Source organism: Triturus cristatus, chromosome 4_2, assembly GCF_964204655.1.
Source record: "Triturus cristatus chromosome 4_2, aTriCri1.1, whole genome shotgun sequence".
Lineage (NCBI taxonomy): Eukaryota > Metazoa > Chordata > Amphibia > Caudata > Salamandridae > Triturus > Triturus cristatus.
Window position 1 is genome coordinate 182,960,236 of NC_140586.1, and position 20,048 is coordinate 182,980,283.

General features: G+C 49.5%; 1 protein-coding gene across 4 annotated transcripts in view; it reads right to left on the reverse strand.

Annotated features, from left to right (window-relative positions):
* Positions 1-20,048, reverse strand: part of LOC146833312 (pentraxin fusion protein-like) — a 213,326-nt gene that overhangs the window by 35,085 nt on the left and 158,193 nt on the right. For 2 of the 4 annotated variants that reach the window (XM_085601028.1, XM_085601029.1), the window contains exons 14-15: positions 18,807-18,836; positions 4,118-4,147 (exon numbers count right to left, since the gene is read on the reverse strand). In XM_085601028.1, the coding sequence (XP_085457154.1) occupies positions 4,118-4,147; positions 18,807-18,836 (60 nt within the window). The remainder of the gene's footprint in view (positions 1-4,117; positions 4,148-18,806; positions 18,837-20,048) is intronic. The other 2 variants (XM_085601030.1, XM_085601032.1) reach the window with 1 other exon arrangement.

Below are 20,048 nucleotides of genomic sequence, written 5' to 3' on the forward strand. Positions count from 1 at the left end.
CACATCAACAGACACAAGACCGTGCTCTTCCCCGTTACTTACCAGACACGGCCTCCTTACAGCCTCCGCTGACGCAGAGAAACCTTTTACAAATTTTCCATCCTTGCTCCAAGCTCAGACCCCCCAATACACTCCTTATCACTGTAGCATACAAGTGCTTCCGTAGGTGCCTTTTCCTCACTAAAACCACAATTCCGTGCATGCCCGCTATCTCACTGCTGGGCACTCCATGAGGAGACACCTACACAACGGCGACTGAGCTACGTCATTGGGCCTCGGAGGGGATACAGGACATGGGGGACCTGTTTCAGGACGGCACTCTTATCCCGTACGAGGAACTCATAGCAGAAGAGAACCTGCACCCTGGGCAGTTTCTACTACATAGAATGATCATAGCTTCGTTAGCGTCCAAATGGGGAACCTCCCACACACCACACTTTGCAATACCTTCACGTGATGGGGACGGGAGTACATTTCACGCGCTGGTTCGCATCCTCTCTCCGACAACACACGGAGGTAGACCTCACTCGGCTTCATCTTCATTGGGATGGGTCCCTGGGGAGGGCATTTACAGATAGAGAGTGGGCGGTCGTCTGGGGCAGCCTGACCTACGTCCCCTGTAACCAACGATTCAAACAAATTCAATTTGTTGTACTACATCAGGCCTACCTTACTCCCGCTCAAATAAACAGGTACTTCATCCGCACGGATGCTGCTTATCTCTGCTGCCGGCGGTTAGATGCCGACATTCTTCACATGCTTTGGGGTTGCCCGGTCCTGACTGACTATTGGAACAATGTGATGGTCACCCTCACATCCTGCACCTCCCGTACCATTCCCCCTACTTGGGGGGCCCATGTGCTGCACCTCTTCAGCAGAAACAAAAAATATAGGACTGCAAGACGATTTCTAGACCTGTGTCTAATAACAGCCAAACGCTTGATCACCAGGCGATGGAAATCCCCTATATCGCCCCACCCACTTGCCTGGCGCCGATCCCTGCTCAACTGGGCTAAGGCAGAGGGTGCGGCGCTATGTCGGAAGGACCTGCTTGGCATTCGCATGTTCCCCCTAGCGCCTCAGTGGGACACAATGGTTTCCAATCTCCAAGGGCTGGTCACGGACACAGGGGACCCGAATGCGCTCCATGAGGTCGTTACTCAAGGTATATCCCCAGCCGGCGGGAACGTAGAGTAGCAATGACACCCGAGCTGACCCAACCCTTCTGTCTCAGGTCTCCATTATTACCAGGTCCTGACAGTTTTTGGCCCCCCTGGTTACCTAGACAAGGCAGTAGGTCTTAGGCGACTCCACCCTACCCTTCCTTGACTTATGTTGTCCTCATTTTGTTGTGCCCTGTGTCCCCAGTTGGGTTCGAACTGCACTATACCTGAATCGTGTACATGCTACTCGGTGCCGTGACTCACCAGCACTGCTCTATCCTCCCTGGGACGTTGACTCATGGTTGGAAATACACGCCATAACTTACATCTTTGTTTTTCCCGCTACTATTGGGTATTGTGCATCATGCTATTGACACTCGCTTTTCTTTCTTCTCCCACCTGCTACATGAGCGCTGCTCTGACTTTATGTTTTATTAATAATGGGCAAAATTTTAATAAAAACGATTTAAACAAAAAAAAGACCGTGCTGTTCCCCAAGGTATCCTTGACATAATGAGAAGTGCCCCATCTGCCGAAAGTGGGGCTCCCCTGGGAGATGGTGCCAATGCACTACCTTGGGATACAGATAATGCATGACCAATGGTGTAAGTATGAGTAAAATATGGGGCGGGTCGTAGATGGTCTTACTACCTCCATAAAATTTTGGAACACCCTGCCACTGTCTGCCATGGGCAGAGTAGCACGTAGTATAATGGTATAATTGCCCAGGTGTCTATATACCATGCAAAACTCGTTTTGCATCCTGACGAACTCTCTGTTGAGGCAGCTTAACAGGCTGTTGGTGTCCTTAGTATGGGCAGGTAAGCGTATTTGAGTTTGACTAGAGGTTCTGAAGCTGTACCTAGCGGAGGGCAGATTGAGGCTCTCGGCTCTCCAGTTGTACTATCTGGCTGGACTACTCCAGTATGCAGAGCTGTGGTGTGCTGATGGCCATAATTGGGAGAAGCAGCCTCTGGAGGGGTTGGTTTCAGAGGAGGATCTCCCAAACCTCCTTAAGGGGGGTCGCAGGGTGCCAGTAGATTCTCTGTTTATAGTGACCCAGGTTGCACCGGCATGGGAATGGACGGTCACATGCATATTGAAATGTACGCCATATGGAAGGCTTCTTCCCATTTGGTGGCTTCACCCCTTTATGTATGTTCGCGCCTCCATGGATGTCATGCAGTGGATGGATGGAGGCTGTCAGAGGAGGGTAGATCTGTATTTGAATAACTTGTTTTGACACTCCTGGTGGCAGGGGAGCTTTTTGGAGTGGGCTCGGGGCAGTTTCTGCAATACGCAAGGGTGTCCCGTATGGCTCGTGAAATATGAACGGGTTTCCCTGAGGAACCAAGCGAGTCCCAGACGCTGATGGTGATGCTGAATCCGGGCTCTAGTATGGGTTTCATTTCCTGGTTGTATGTTGTCCTGAAGTGAGACAGACCACATCAGCCTGTGGTAATTGGAATGGGGAACTTGACGTCCCACTCACAGATGGTGACTGGAAGCGTGCATGAGCGCTGAATGCAAGAGACAGCTAGTAATGTTAGGATTAAGCTGACACAGTTCTATTATCTCCATAGGGCTTACTTAACGCTGCAGTGGCTGCATGGGGCTTACCCAGCACAGTCAACTGGCTGTGCCCATTGCGATGAGACCCTAGCCGATTTCATCCATGTAACATGGACATGCTGAGAGCCTTCTGGGAAGGGGTGCTGTGCGCAGTGAACCTGAAAGCAGGAGTCAGGGGGGAACTGATGATCCGGCATTTCCTGCTGGGACTTTTTCTGCTCCCTGGAGAGGGTAGAAAGATGGGTTATAGGTTTGCCCAACTAGGCCTAGTGCTTGCCAAGTGCAGGATCGCTACCCATTGTGCAAATTCGACACCACCGACTCAGGGCAAGTGGAGAGCTGACCTGTTGGATTGGGCGATGGCAGAAGAATACAGACTTGGAATGGGTCGTACAGATGAACATCCGGAGATAGACTTGGAGTTGTGGGTTGTGATGGTGGACCACTTGGGGGAGGATGGGGGAGCAGAGGATGACAAATCTGCCCAGGGTCGCTTGTGGAAGCGGGGATACAACCTCAGATTGTGGCAGGCCACCCAGAGATGCTTTAGCACCATCGGGTAGTTTCTCTCCTCCCCTCTCTTCCCCGATAGCCAGTGTCAGAGTTTTAGGACAGGGATCACAGATAGTATTGCTGAGATATCAAATGGTGGGTGCCTGGTGGTGCCCTCCCCCCGCCACCCCACCCCCTTCTGCCGCAGACCAGGAATGGCATAAATTGCTTGTCATTTTTTGAACTCCACAATTTGTGGGGACACTGTACTTATGCTGCAAGTCTGTTTTCTATTATTGTTCTTACAACCAATACAAAGTAGTAAAAGCCGTGGACAAAAAGAGTGTGTATGGTTGAATTAAAAAAATTAAAAGAGCGAGGAATAGAAATACAGTTTAGCTTCCAAAAGAAAACTATAATCAATTGACGTTACCTACTTCAGAACCTCCAATCTCCTGTCAGCATTGAGGTATGGCAGTAAGCACGCAGTGAATGACCTTTCATTGAAGATCTGCTTTCCCAGTGTCTGGCTACTTTTCTACCTCATGCAGAAAGCTTTGAGAATTTGGAAACATCCTAATCTACTTTCATATTACTTGGCTGTAGAGTACAGATGTCATGAATATGCATATAAAAAGCCTGCTATGGCCTAGGAACCCAAGCTGTGTACCCAGAGGCAGAGTTCTTTTTTGAGTGAGTGAAAATTCTGCATGGCAGCATCTCCAGAAGAGAATACACCTACATTGTGATAAGGAACCCTTTAGAACCGTAGAGTAAAACCCCACAGTAGTTCCTAGCTACACATTCTCATGGAGTACAGCACAGTGAATCTGAACTACAACTACATTGTAACCAATAAAGAGGTATCTCCTGTGTACCCCTTTACTTACCAGGCATGTGTGTAGTTTCCGGTGTCGTGTCTAGAAGAACAAGAAATTAGTTCAGTTTTAACAGTGTTGTATATTGAAATGTGGAAGCAATTTTCCTGCGATGCGGCTAAGTAAAGAGTATGTACCCATGTGAGTATGGAGTAACAGAGAGCAGAAAGACAACAGCAGTATAGACATCATTTGACTGCATACAGTGCAAAACATTAACAAAAGTGTCTGCTTTGTAAAGACGTAAGTCCAGTGTAGCCAAAGACTGCAGAGTGTACTTCTCAAATACCTTTCACTAGATCTATTGCCTCTTGTTCTGTGAGTAAAAGAAGCTGCATTACTGTCTGCTCTTCTCCATCGGGGAAAAAGCACCTTGGTGGCAGCTGAAAGGAATAACTCTGTATGGACATGAGAAAATGGAGTATATGTGTTTCATATATGGCACACTGTTGTTCTATGTAGTACCTTGACTTTGCCAGGTAGTCTTGTGTGTGTTCCTCCTTCTGTTTCGTCAGAAATTGGATTCTTATTTGGTGTGTGTGACTGCCAACCCCAAGAAATAATCTCAACTTTTGTCATAGTGAACTTTCAAACTCACTAAATTAACCTGAGCTCAACCACCTTGTAGCTATGGATAGAGTAGACAGGGTGAACTTAAGGCAGTGTGACAAATATTCATGCAGAATCAAAACAGTAATAAAGTCAAAACGTAAAACAATGAATTCCTCAAATCGAATTAGAAAACTTGAGTAATATTTAATAATCCAAATGCACTAACATGACAAAAATCCAATAAAGGGAACTATGGAATGTTTTAAGTACAAATAGCACCATAAAGCAGAAAACGCCAATTATAGTCGATGGCCGCGGTAGACTCGGACCTAGATGCAATTTGAGTCTGATAGAAAAGGAGCATGGGTTGGATACACTATGTGGACCCACCTAATCAAAGATTTTACCTTCTGACATAGTCCTTTAGGTCCCATTCGACTACAGGAGTACACTTCTAAGGCCCATAAGACCACATGGGAGGTACTTAAAGATTTACAAGGTGTCAGGCAGAGGTCAACAGCAGGATCCAATCCATGTCCAATTGCAACTGGTCAGCTGGGTACTTCCAGGAAAGGCCTCTAGTAGCTTATTGTATCCCTGCGGCTTGAAAGGGGCAGCGGCGGCTCGTCCGCTAAGGTGGAGGAGCATCACCACACTGCTCTGTGACCAGTTCAAAAAGGAAAAATAACATGACAACACAATGTTGTTATCATTTTATCTTTCTTTTATGGTTCAGCTGGTTAGGGGGGCAGGCTGGGCTGTCACAGAAACTGGGGGAAGAGTGGTGAGCACTCTCTTAAGTGCGCATGATGGTTTGGCTGGGTGTCTTGGGCTGGCCAAACAGTCATGCACCCTTTTCATGTTCTCCACCGGCTGAATTACACAGCCTGGGAGGAGAACATGCACATCCCCCCAGTCCCTCTCTGAGCGCCGAATCATGGTGCTCAGACCAACGACCACGCTGCTGGCACGCAGCGTCGTGAGTGGCTAGAGGAGTTTGGGAGCCTACCTGGCTCCTTCTTTTAGAGTCCTGAAGTCAACCAAAGAGGACCGAGAGGCAGCGGCTGGCTTGTGGGTACGTTTTTGTTTTTCATTTACCCCCCTCCCAATCCCCCTGCCACGCCCATTAAGTAGCGGCCGCCACTGCTAGCGATTTACCATATTAACCTGAAAAAGTCACTAGTATTTTAAAAACTATTTGGACAAAAATAAGGTATCAACAGAAGCAAAGGCATGGAAAGGGCAAAGCAGAATAAGAGAGATCTTGTAGCACTGAGGCAAGTTTAAGGCCTGCTTCTGTCTGTGGGGGCGGGAGAGTACACCAGCCTTTGAAAACTGTGGGCCCACAAAAGTGTTCTGTTTAATCTCAGTGCAGCTGAATATCATGTACAATGTTATTGCTGCGTAATTAGAAAGCAACTTCCTTGTAGGCGATTTTGTTGTACAGTGTAACCGCAGTGTGACCCCAGTGCAGGTGAAAATATTGTACAGGTTGGCGACGGTGCAAGTAGAGAGTCAGCCAAGTGAAGCTGCATGTATTCTACAATGCAACTGGGACTTTGTAGAGCCTTGGATATATCACAAGGTCTCCTGCATTGCGCCAGATGTGGGGATCTCCTGTGGATTCTCAGTGAGCACGTTGTCTAATCCTCTGAATGGCCTAACGGCAGGACGAACCTTGGTGTGTCAAGGCTGACGGCCATCATGGGTTAAAGACACGAGTGTCTAGGAGTATGCAGCAAACAAAAATAGACCAATTTACTGCCTCTGGAGCAGTTGGGGGCCAGCCGAAGGATGGAGCTGGGGGTGTTGAAAGATCCGCAGGGCCCAATGGGGGCCCACAACCTGGGGCTCATTGAAGCTTCGAGTGCCACGGTGCAAGCGAATATTTAAGTCATCGCTCTGGATGTCAATTTGTTGCGGGCGGATGACCGTAAGGTGGATGAAAGGTTTGTTGTCATGGAGCAACTGGTGTCGAAATTGCAGGAGGAGATGACAACGCTGAAGGCCATGGTGGCTGCACTTGAGCCTCAATCGCAGAGGATGAGTGCAGAGGATGCAGAGGCTCGGTCCCATAGATGTAATTTGAGGTTTGTGGAATTCCCAGAAAAACCTGAAGGCCATACAGCTGAGCAGTTCCAGGAGGATTGGAAAAGGTCGTAGATCCCAGAAGACAGTCTGTCAAAGTTGTTTGATGTGGATTGGGCTCACAGGTCATTATCTCCGCTGCCGCAGGGAGGTGCCCTGAGAACTATTATCACAAAAATCCTCAATTACAGAGACCGAAATTCTTTTTTGCAGGAGGTACGGCTGAAGGGTGACCCCACGTTTGAGAACCAGGTTATCCAAATATTTCCAGACTACACACGGACTGTTCAGCAGGAGCGACAGACCTTTAGCAGAGTTAAGCAAACGTGTGAAGCAATGGACATCAAAAATACGCTGCTCTCCAGCCAAACTGGGCTACATGAAGGCCTTTCGCACTATTTCACGAGGTCAGAGGACATCTGTGACTGGTTGGAAATCTGAGGTGATGACCAAATCCCAGTCTGGACCTCGTGGGAGTCCCGGGAGTGGACTGGGCAGGGGCAGCTGACTGGCACAGTCGTGAAGAAGAGAAGCAGGCGACGGCAGTGCTCTCTGTCCAGTGTAAAAGGTGGTGGTGTGCCAGAATGGCATGCTGGATTCGAAATGACTGCACCAGGAAAAGGAGGAAGCAGGCACTGGTGGAGTTGGCCACCTCTGCTGTCTCTATTGAGATTGGTTCGGGATTGGTGGAGGACAAGCAGGTTCCTGAGACTGAGCCAGATTTCGTCTGACTGCCTAAGCCTAGCTTGTGCTGTCCACCTGCAGTGGACCTTCTGTCGAACTTAGGGTGGTGAGGGATTCTTCACATGGAAGTGACATCCTGCGGACATGGTATTGTATATAGCCAGCGTGTGCTCTGTACCAATGAGAGTGACTGGTCAGACTTTTGCCTTGTTGGGCCCCACATGGGGACATTATTCCTTCAACGGGAGACACAGGTGCCTGAGGCTGGTTAAATGGGCGGGCTTTGGCTAAGTTTGGAGCTCCCCCCTCGCGTTTTGTGTGTGGTGATGACTGTTGTGTGAGGACAGTGTGTTGGTATCATAGGAACGCCATAGCGATTGGACTGTGTCTCAGGTTGCTACTTAGTTACCCCAGGCTACACATCACCTTGGGATATATTGTACATTTGGGAAGAGGAGTATAGATTTTGTTGCACATTCATACAGTCACAAGTCTTAATTGGCTTCTATTGGGGCAGGTGGGTACACCATGGCTTTGAGACAAAAGTTTAGCTAAGCTGTGTTTACCTGGGGAGGGTGTCAGATCTGTGTTTGTTTAGTAGGGTTTATTTTCTTGCAGTTTTCAGTGCTTCCTGCTCCTGTGGGGGGTGCGGTGGGGGAAGTAGGTGCTAGGGGTCTGGGGGTCAGGGGGCTGTGCCTGGTCCTCAGAACTGTGCTGTTTAATTATTCCTGAGGGAAGGGCCAACATGCTTTCTCACATGGGATGTAAGGGGCCTGAATTCATTTGTTAAACTATTTGAGACACATACCTACCTGGAGCGGCTAAGGGTACATATTGTTATGCTGCAGGAGACGCATCTGATGGATGGGAAAGCACAGAAATTACAGAAAAAGTGGAGGGGACAGCTTTACTCCTGAACATACTCGTCATATGCCACGGGGGTCTCCATTTGGGTTGCACTCAGGATCCCGTTTCAGCACTGTAGTCACACGGCAGTCATAGAGGGGCGATACGTTCTGCTGCATAACATGTTGGATGGAGTGGAGTAGTGCCTTTTTAACATATGTGCACGTAATACTGATGAAGGTGACTTTTTTTGTGATGCTCGAGACCAGACTTATACCTGTGGGTGGGGGATTCAAATTGTGTCCTGGACGGTCGTATGGATAGACACCCACCCACCCAAACCAAACCAAATATGACCTTAAAGCTGCCGGAGACCATGACCAGACTGCAGTGTGTGGATATATGGCGAGAGCTTCATCCGACTGCTAGCTAATTCCTCTGTTACACTCCCACGCACCAAGCCCATAGTTGCTTGGGTCGGTTTCTGTTGTCTATTGATGGTATGTTGAATGTTCAGGGAGTGAGCTACCAGGTGTGCCTTCTCACAGACCACACTCCCCTGGTGTTGGAATGTCAGACTGGGCGGTCATAGACTTCATATCTCCTTGAGGAGTCTTCGTTTAGAGTCTCTAGGAGACCCGAAATATAGATTGTACATGTAACTAACAGTACAGGGCTATTTAAAAACTAATTGGAACACTGTGGGGAGCCATGCGTCAGAAAGGAGCACTTTCAAGGTAGTTGGGAGGGGGAAAGAGCCTCAGCAAGGTATACGCTACCAGAAAAAACTACTACAGGAGCTACAAGAAGCTGTGGCCCACTTAACCCGACTGCAGAGACATGCGGTAGGTCAGGTAGTGGATGAGGAGACTCTAGCAGAGGCATACAGTTGGGGTGACAGCATTTGGGACCGCCTGGACTGTTATTTTTGACGGGATTACCGTCAGATATTACATAGGGAGGAGGACCGGTCTGGCTGTTTTGGCCTGGCTCCTTATACATGAATGAAATGAAATTAAATGAAATGAAAAAAATATTTAATAAAGCGCACTGCGGCCAAGCGGCTTCCTGGCGCTGAGGACCTGATCAGAGCTCACAGAGAACACCCCGGGAGACTAGGAAGGGAAAGCCTGAGAGAAAAAAAAGGTTTTGAGGGCCTTACGGAAGTGAGTGTAAATGGGAATAGAGCAAATGGAAAGTGGAAGACTGTTCCAGAGCTGAGGGGCCAGGACTGAAAACCGGGTACCCCCCGTTCTGGATTTACGGAAGCGGGGGATGTGCAAAAGAGACAGGGAAGAAGAGCGAAGAGTGCGGCTGGGGGCGTGGGAAGAGATAAGAGAAGTGATGAAAAGGGGAGCAGAGCGGGAATGAGCCCGAAAGGCTAAACAAGCCAGTTTAAAAAAAGATCTAAAACGAACAGGAAGCCAGTGAAGGGACTTGAGTGCAGGTGTGATATGAGAGGATTTAGGGAGGGAGAGGATGAGGCGGGCTGCTTGATTTTGAATGGCCTGAAGTCGGCGGGATTCGAAGGCGGGTATGCCCACATACAGGCCATTCCCATAGTCAAGGCGAGAGGTGACAAGGGCCATGACTATGGTTTTAAGTGCGTCGGTGGAAAAAAAATGCGAAATCTTCCGGATAAGACGGAGGGACAAAAAACAGGAAGACACAACGGAACTAATCTGACTGTGCATAGATAAGTCATGGCTGACTTTGATGCCAAGGGTGCGTACAGAGGGGACGGGCAAAGGGGGGGACCAAAAGAAAGGGGCCAATGTGCAGGAGACCAAGGGTTGGAGGGGCCACCAGTGAGGACAAGTTCCGTCTTGTCCGGGTTAAGCTTCAAGTGGTTGGCACTCATCCACTCAGAAATAAAAACTAAAGTGGAACTAAACTTAGGGAGAGAATCAGGAGAAGAAGACAGGTCAAAGACGAGCTGGAGGTCATCTGCGTAGTTGTACACAGAGACCCCCAGCTCAAGAAGGGAAGTGATAAGGGGATGGGTATAAAGATTGAAAAGAAGGGGGGAAAGGGAAGAACCTTGGGGAACACCACAAGTGACCGGGCGGGAAGGGGCAGAAAAGCCAGAAAGATGAACCGCCTGGGACCTCTCCCGAAGAAAGGACGCGAGCTAGGAAAAGGCCGCGCCCCGAATGCCAGCTGAGCTGACACGGTCGAGAAGGATGGAGTGGTCGACCGTGTCAAACGAAGCAGACAAATCGAGAAGGACCAGGGCTTGGGGGAGGTTAAAGTCGGCTTTCCCCTTGAGTTCATCCAAGACCGCGAGGACCACCGCCTCCGTAGAGTGGCCCGGGCGGAAGCCCGCCTGATGGGATGCCAAGAGGCCATTCTCCTCGACATAAGTGGAGAGGCAGGAGGTGACATGGGCTTCGAGGATCTTGGCAAGGTAGGGAAGAAGAGAAATGGGTCGAAAGTTAGAAAGAAGAGAGGGATCCAGACCGTTTTTTTTTAAGATAGGAAGGACTATAGCAGATTTAAAAGAGGAAGGGACAGAACCAAGGGCCAGAGAGGAATTGAGAAGGGCAAGAGGAGGGGCAGGACAGTTGGTGAACAGAGTTTTGAGAATACGAGCCGGCACACAGTCCGCGGGAGAGCCAGACTTGACTTTGACCAGGAGTTTAAAAAATAATTCAAGGGAAATGGGAGGGAAAAGGGCGATCGAAGGAAGGGGAGGAGGAAGGAAGCAAGTGGAACTAAGTTGAAGCACAATAGGGATATTGGCTTTAATCTTCAAAATCTTGTCGATAAAGAAATCATTAAGTGAAGAACAGAGGGACTGTGAAGGGACAAGACTGGGGGTAGAGCGATCAGAGGTGGCAAGATTGTGAACCAAGGAAAAAATTTCACGAGATTTATTAGCGGCGAGAGCCACTCTCTCGGTGAAATATGAGGTTTTAGCCACTAGGATCGCTTTTTTATATTCGGTGAGGAGTAGTTTGTATTTGACGCGCAAGGAGGAGCAGTAGTTTCGTCTCCAGTGGCGTTCCGACCGCCTAAGATCGAGTTTAAGCGCTTTTAGCTCTGGAGAGAACCATTTGTGTGCGTCGTAGGGGCGAACCGCTTTGATCTTTCTTAGCGGGGCAACTAGGTCACATGAGGAAGAAAGCCAAGTACTGACGGCGTCGGCCTGAGATTCAAGAGGAAGATCATTAAGGTCCGGGGCAGAGGAGGCCAAGGTGAGCGAGAGGGAATCGAGGTCGGTCTGATTCCAATTACGGGCTAGAAGGTTTTTCGGGAGGGGGGGCTTGTCGACCGCGCCCAAGTAAATAGAAAAATAAATAATAAAGTGATCCGACCAGAAACAAGGGGATATAGAAGGAGGTGAGATGACAGGACTTGTAGACCAAATTTGGTCCAGGATGTGACCCTGTGCGTGGGTAGGGACTGTAACATGAGGTGTAAGGTTCAAGCACTGAAGGGTGGCAGAAAAGTCTTTAGAGGGAAGATCTTCCCTAGGATCGCCTGGCCAAAAGTTAAAGTCGCCGAGCAAAAGGACGGAAGAGTTATTAACCACCAAAGTGGCCAAAAGGTCCTGGAGGGAAGCTACAAAAGAAGGCATAGATTGAGGGGGACGGTACACAAGGACAACAGTGAGGGGGGCAGAAAGATTAAGTGAGCGGGCCACCAAGTAGTCCACGTTAGGTATGGGGGGGTGAGTAAGAAGTTGGAATTTGAGAGTCGATCGGATGATCATCGCCACACCACCCCCAGCCTTGCCGACCGGACGGTCAGCTCGGAGGGCATAGTAGGTATCGGGGAGAATGGCCAGAAGATCAGGAAGGGAATCGGTGGAAAACCAGGTTTCAGTCAAGAACATAAAGTCAGGAGAGTCCGTAGTCAAAAGATTGAAGAGTGCCGTCTGGTGTTTGACTGCAGAACGGGTGTTAAGTAAGTGAGCAGAGGCTAGAGTAGGAACAGGAGAGGGGCGGGGGACAGGAGGGGGATCAGAAGAAAGGGGAATGGGGCAGTGAGTGACAGGTACCGGGTAAGAAGAAGGAGAGGCAAGAATGCCGAATGAATCAAGGTGATGCAATAGAGAGAGAGGAGGAAGGAAAGTAGCAGAAAAGGCAGTGAGTTGGGCTGACGTGTAAACCAAAAAAGGAGCAGGGTGTGTGGCCCCTGGTCCCGGCTCGTCGCGGACGGGCGCAGACGGGCTTAACTTAGGCACGCCTTCGTCGCGCCCGCTGCGTTCGTCCGCTGCGCTGCCGGGAATGAGTAACCATGATGTAGGGACACATGGGGGAGGAGGATCAGTGGGACGTGGCAGGGGGGAGGAGCCAAAGAACTGCAGCGCGGCGCCCAGACTCGCCCAAGATGGTGGACCCGCCCGTCCCACTCCGAGAACCAGGCGAGGAGGGGGCGGTCAGCGGAGGCGGTCTGGGTCGCGTGCAGGAGAGGGGGCAGCCAGGGAGGATCCCAGAGCGCTATGTCCAGAGCGCTGAAAGTGCAATGCAGGTATGGCAAAGAAAGTCTCTAAAATGAACGTTGCTCCCGGAGACGCTTTGGGAGGTCTGAACGTGGATACAGGGATAGGCGCGCGATCAGCCGACTGCCTAAAATACTTTGCCAGGGGGAGAGGAGCCAAAGAACTGCAGCGCGGCGCCCAGACTCGCCCAAGATGGTGGACCCGCCCGTCCCACTCCGAGAGCCAGGCGAGGAGGGGGCGGTCAGCGGAGGCGGTCTGGGTCACGTGCAGGAGAGGGGGCAGCCAGGGAGGATCCCAGAGCGCTATGTCCAGAGCGCTGAAAGTGCAATGCAGGTATGGCAAAGAAAGTCTCTAAAATGAACGTTGCTCCCGGAGACGCTTCGGGAGATCTGAAGGTGGATACAGGGATAGGCGCGCGATCAGCCGACCGCCTAAAATACTTTGCCAGGGGGGGAGGAGCCAAAGAACTGCAGCGCGGCGCCCAGACTCGCCCAAGATGGTGGACCCGCCCGTCCCACTCCGAGAGCCAGGCGAGGAGGGGGCGGTCAGCGGAGGCGGTCTGGGTCGCGTGCAGGAGAAGGGGCAGCCAGGGAGGATCCCAGAGCGCTATGTCCAGAGCGCTGAAAGTGCAATGCAGGTACGGCATCCGCAAATGATCCTTTTCTTGACCCAGGTGAGCTGGTAATGGGACAGGCAGCGATCAATTTGACCTTGCCAGACCATCTGGCAAGGGTATATGTGACCTCTTTGGGGGAAGCAAGGCACAGTGTGGAGACATTCCTAAATATGGTCATGGTCTCTAGACTGTTGATGGACCAAAGGGAAAGCCTAGAGGAGGACTGGGTGAATTGCAGGTGGCCCTTCGAGACATGGCTTGAGAAAAGTGCCCGGGACCTGACGGCCTCCCGTAGAATATTATCAGACGTATTCCGCTGATCTACTCCTTAAGCTCCTAGAAACCCTGCATGAAGCTAAATCAAACGATTCTCTGCCTGTGCACATGCAAGAAGCTTTCGTAATTATGCTTCTAAAGGCAGGTAAAGGCCAGAGGGACACAAGATCATACTGATCATTATTCATGCTTAATGTACACAGCAAATTGCTTGCGAAAGTAGTTGCGATGCATTTGGGTTGAGTGGTCTGACACGTGGGACATACTGACTAGTGTGGCTTTATGCCATGGACGGGCACCCACATGAACTTAAGGCAGCTTTCTCATGTCATGATTGCCATTAGGGAAGCAGCGGATGAGGCAGCATTAGTTGCTCTAGACATAGAGAAGGCATGGGGCTGGGCATGGGGTACTTGTCCTGGGTGCACCTCTTATACACGGAGCCCAGGAAGAGGGTCCATACTGGACAGATAGTATTGGTTGTGTTTCGTGTAGAGAGTGGAACGAGGCAGGGATGCCCACTGTCCCCTGTCCTCTTTACACTAGCCATGAAGCTGTTGGCAATATACTTGAGGAATGAGCTCCGGGACATGGGAATACAAGTGGGAGACATGACGCATATAGTTTCCATGTACGCAGATGACTATATGCGACCAATCCAGAATGATCAGTACTGCCTTTATTACATCTTATGGCTGATTTTGGGGGAGTATCAGGTCTGCACGTCAACAGACACAAGACCGTGCTCTTCCCCGTTACTTACCAGACACGGCCTCCTTACAGCCTCCGCTGACGCAGAGAAACCTTTTACAAATTTTCCATCCTTGCTCCAAGCTCAGACCCCCCAATACTCTCCTACTCACTGTAGCATACAAGTGCTTCCGTAGGTGCCTTTTCCTCACTAGAACCACTGTTCCGTACGCGCCCGCTATCCCACCTCTGGGCACTCCACGAGGAGACACCTACACAACGGCGACTGAGCTACGTCATTGGGCCTCGGAGGGAATACAGGACGTGCGGGACCGGTTTCAGGACGTCACTCTTATCCCGTGCCAGGAACTCAGCAGAAGAGAACCTGCACCCTGAGCAGTTTCTACTACATAGAACGATCATAGCCTCGTTAGTGTCCAAATGGGGTACACTCCCTCAGGAACCTCCCACACACCACACTTTGCAATACCTTCACGTGATAGGGACAGGAGGACATCTCACGCACTGGTTCGCATCCTCTCTCCGACAACACATGGAGGTAGACCTCACTCTGCTTCATCTTCATTGAGAGGGCGCCCTGGGGAGGGCATTTACAGATAGAGAGTGGGTGGTCGCCCGGGCAGCCTGACCTACGTCCCACTGTAACCAACGATTCAAACAAATTAAATGCTTTGTACTACATCGGGCCAACCTTACTCCCGCTCAAATCAACAGGTACTTCCTCCGCACCGATGCGGCTTTTCCCCGCTGCCGGCAGTTAGATGCCGACATTCTTCACATGCTTTGGGGTTGCCCGATCCTGACTGACTATTGGAATAGTGTGACGGTCACCCTCACATCCTGCACCTCCCGTACCATTCCCCCCACTTGGGAGGCCCATGTGCTGCAGCTCTTCAGCAGAAACAAAAAATATAAGGCTGCCAGACGATTTCTAGACCTGTGTCTAATAGCAGCCAAACGCTTGATCACCAGGTGATGAAAATCCCCTCTATCGCTCCACCCACTTGCCTGGCGCCGATCCCTGCTCAACTGGGCTAAGGCGGAGGGTGTGGCGCTACGTCGGGAGGACCTGCTTGGCATTCGCATGTTCCCCGTAGCGTCTCAGTGGGACACAATGGTTTCCAATCTCCAAGGGCTGGTCACTGACACAGGGGAGCCGAATGCGCTCCATGAGGTCGTTACTCAAGGTATATCCCCAGCCGGCGGGAACGTAGAGTAGCACTGACATCCGAGCTGACCCAACCCTTCTATCTCAGGTCCCCATTATTACCAGGTGCCGACAGTTTTTATCCCCCCCGGTTACACTAGACACGGCAGCAGGTCTTAGGCGACTTTACCCTACCCTTCCTTGACCAGTTGGGTTCGAACTGCACTATACCTGAATCGTGTACATGCTACTCGGTGCCGTGACTCGCCAGCACTGCTCTATCTTCCCTGGGACATTGACTCATGGTTGGAAATACCCGCCATAACTTACATCTTTGTTTTTCCCGCTACTATTGGGTATTGTGCATCATGCTATTGACACTCGCTTTTCTTTCTTCTCCCACCTGCTACATGAGCGCTGCTCTGACTTTGTTTTATTAATAATGTTCAAAATGTTAATAAAAACGATTTTTAAAAAAAAAGACCGTGCTCTTCCCCAAGGTATCCTTGGCATAACGAGAGGTGCCCGATCTGCCGAAAGTGGGGCTTCCCTGGGAGACGGTGCCAATGCACTACCTTGGGATACAGATAATGCATGACCAATGGTATAAGTACGAGTAAAATATGGGGCGGGTCGTAGATGGTCTCACTACCTCCATAAAATTTTGGAACACCCTGCCCCACTGTCTGCCATGGGCAGAGTAGCACTTAGTAAAATGGTATAATTGCCCAGGTGTCTATATACCATGCAAAATTCGTTTTGCATCCTGCCAAACTCTCTGTTGAGGCTTCTTAACAGGCTGTTGGTGTCCTCAGTCTGGGCAGGTAAGCGTAGTTGAGTTTGGCTTGAAGTCCTGAAGCTGTACCGAGCAGAGGGCAGATTGAGGCTCTCGGCTCTCCAGTTGTACTATCTGGCTGGACTACTCCAGTATGCAGAGCTGTGGTGTGCTGATGGCCATAATTGGGAGAAGCAGCCTCTGGAGGGGTTGGTTTCAGAGGAGGATCTCCCAAACCTCCTTAAGGGGGGTCGCAGGGTGCCAGTAGATTCTCTGTTTATAGTGACCCAGGTTGCACCGGCATGGGAATGGACGGTCACATGCATATTGAAATGTACGCCATATGGAAGGCTTCTTCCCATTTGGTGCCTTCGCCCCTTTCTGTGTGTTCACGCCTCCATGGATGTCATGCAGTGGATGGATGGAGGCTGTCAGGGGAGGGTAGACCTGTATTTAATTAACTTGTTTTGACGCTCCTGGAGGCAGGGGAGCTTTTTGGAGTGGGCTCAGGGCAGTTTCTGCAATACGCAAGTGTGTCCCGTATGGCTCGTGAAATATGGACGGGTTTCCCTGAGGAACCAAGCGAGTCCCAGACACTGATGGTGATGCTGAATCCGGGCTCTAGTATGGGTTTCATTTCCTGGTTGTATGTTGTCCTGAAGTGAGACAGACCACATCAGCCTGTGGTAATTGGAATGGGGAACTTGACGTCCCACTCACAGATGGTGACTGGAAGCGTGCATGAGCGCTGAATGCAAGAGACAGCTAGTAATGTTAGGATTAAGCTGACACAGTTCTATTATCTCCATATGGCTTACTTAACGCTGCAGTGGCTGCATGGGGCTTACCCAGCACAGTCAACTGCCTGTGCCCGTTGCGATGAGACCCTAGCCGATTTCATCCATGTAACATGGACATGCTGAGAGCCTTCTGGGAAGGAGTGCTGTGCGCAGTGAACCTGAAAGCAGGAGTCAGGGGGGAACTGATGATCCGGCATTTCCTGCTGGAACTTTTTCTGCTCCCTAGAGAGGATAGAAAGATGGGTTATAGGTTTGCCCAACTAGGCCTAGTGCTTGCCAAGTGCAGGATCGCTACCCATTGTGCAAATTCGACACCACCGACTCAGGGCAAGTGGAGAGCTGACCTGTTGGATTGGGCAGTGGCAGAAGAATATAGGCTTGGAAGGGGTCGTACAGATGAACATCCGGAGATAGACTTGGAGTTGTGGGTTGTGATGGTGGACCACTTGGGGGAGGATGGGGGAGCAGAGGATGACAAATCTGCCCAGGGTCGCTTGTGGAAGCGGGGATACAACCTCAGATTGTGGCAGGCCACCCAGAGATGCTTTAGCACCATCGGGTAGTTTCTCTCCTCCCCTCTCTTCCCTGATAGCCAGTGTCAGAGTTTTAGGACAGGGATCACAGATCTTATGGCTGAGATATCAGATGGTGGGTGCCTGGTAGTGCCCTCCCCCCGCCACCCCACTCCCTTCTGCCGCAGACCAGGGATGGCATAAATTGCTTGTCATTTTGTTAACTCCTCCACGATTTGTAGGGACACTGTACTTATGCTGCAAGTCTGTTTTCTATTATTGTTCTTATAACCAATACAAAGTATTATTATTATTATTATTATTATTATTATCATTATGTGTTCTTATATAGCGCTCAACTTACCCTTGGGCATCTTGGCGCTTGCATTGGGAACCCGTCCTGGTTTTTCCCTGTGAGATAACCCGTACTAGGCATCCCCAAGGTGAAAGCCAGGCATCCCGCTGCGGGGGGGCCGTTGTGGAGATTAAGCAAGCTTGTTGCCCAGAGCTGCATAGTGTGAACTCGTGCTTAGAGTGGGCACCGAAGCGAGAATTATCGAGTCCGTGGACAATTGGGCTCCGGACCCTGCCGCGTCGGGAATTGAACCCTGGTCCCGGGTCTGACCTCTGCTTCAGGGTATGCCTCCTCTAACCAGTGAGCTACACTCTCCAAAGTAGTAAAAGTCTTCAACAAAAAGAGTGTGTATGGTTGGAATAAAAAAATTCAAAGAGCAAGGAATAGAAGTACAGTTTAGCTTCCAAAAGAAAACTATAATATATTGACGTTACCTACTTCAGAACCTCCAATCCCCTGTCAGCATTGAGGTATGGCAGTAAGCACGCAGTGAATGACCTTTCATTGCAGATCTGCTTTCCCAGTGTCTGGCTAATATTCTTCCTCATGCAGAAAGCTTTGAGAATTTGGAAACATCCTAATCTACTTTCATATTACTTGGCTGTAGAGTACAGATGGTCATGAATATGCATATAAAAAGCCTGCTATGGCCTAGGAACCCAAGCTGTGTACCCAGAGGCAGAGTTCTTTTTTGAGTGAGTGAAAATTCTGCATGGCAGCATCTCCAGAAGAGAATACACCTACATTGTGATAAGGAACCCTTTAGAACCGTAGAGTAAAACCCCACAGTAGTTCCTAGCTACACATTCTCATGGAGTACAGCACAGTGAATCTGAACTATAACTACATTGTAACCAATAAAGAAGTATCTCCTGTGTACCCCTTTACTTACCAGGCATGTGTGTAGTTTCCGGTGTCGTGTCTAGAAGAACAAGAAATTAGTTCAGTTTTAACAGTGTTGTATATTGAAATGTGGAAGCAATTTTCCTGCGATGCGACTAAGTAAAGAGTATGTACCCATGTGAGTATAGAGTAACAGAGAGCAGAAAGACAACAGCAGTGTAGACATCATTTGACTGCATACAGTGCAAAACATTAACAAAAGTGTCTGCTTTGTAAAGACGTAAGTCCAGTGTAGCCAAAGACTGCAGAGTGTACTTCTCAAATACCCTTCACTAGATCTATTGCCTCTTGTTCTGTGAGCAAAAGAAGCTGCATTACTGTCTGCTCTTCTCCATCGGCGAAAAGCACCTTGGTGGCAGCTGAAAGGAATAGCTCTGTATGGACATGAGAAAATGGAGTATATATGTTTCATATATGGCACACTGTTGTTCTATGTAGTACCTTGACTTTGCCAGGTAGTCTTGTGTGTGTTCCTCCTTCTGTTTCGTCAGAAATTGTGTTCTTTTTTGGGGTGTGTGACTGCCAACCCCAAGAAATAATCTCAACTCTTGTCAGAGTGAACTTTCCAAGTCACTAAATTAACCTGAGTTCAACCCCCTGGTAGCTATGGATAGAGTAGTATGTAAAGTATTTATGCAGTATCAAAACATAAATAAAGTCAAAATGTAAAGCAATAAATTCCCCGTATTGAATTTGAAAACTAGATAACATTTAATAAACAAAATGGCACCAAAATGAAAAAAATCCAACAAAGGGAATCAGAGATGTGAATTTTTAAAGTAGAAATAGCACCAAAAAGTACAAAACGCCAATTATAGTCAATGGTCGTGGTGGACCCGGGCCTAAATGCAATTTGAGGTTGATAACAAAGGAGCATGGGTCGGATACACTAAGAAGACCCACCTGGTCAAAGAGTTTACCTTCTGACATAGTCCTTTAAGTCCCATTCGACTACAGAAGTACACTTCTAACGCCCCCCAATACCTCATGGGAGTTACTTAGAAACTCACAAGGTGTCAGGCAGAGGCTAATAACAGGTTCCAGTCCATGTCCAATTGCCACTGGTCAGCTCGGTACTTCCAGGAAAAGGCCTCTTGTAGCTTGTTGTATCCTTGTAGCTTGAACAGAGAGTCAACCGTATGATGCTCGGAGTCCACTTGTTTGTCCTGCGCACAAGAGGGAGCAGGTCTAGTCCTTCGGAGCTCCTTTTAGGTCACACACAGAAGGTCCA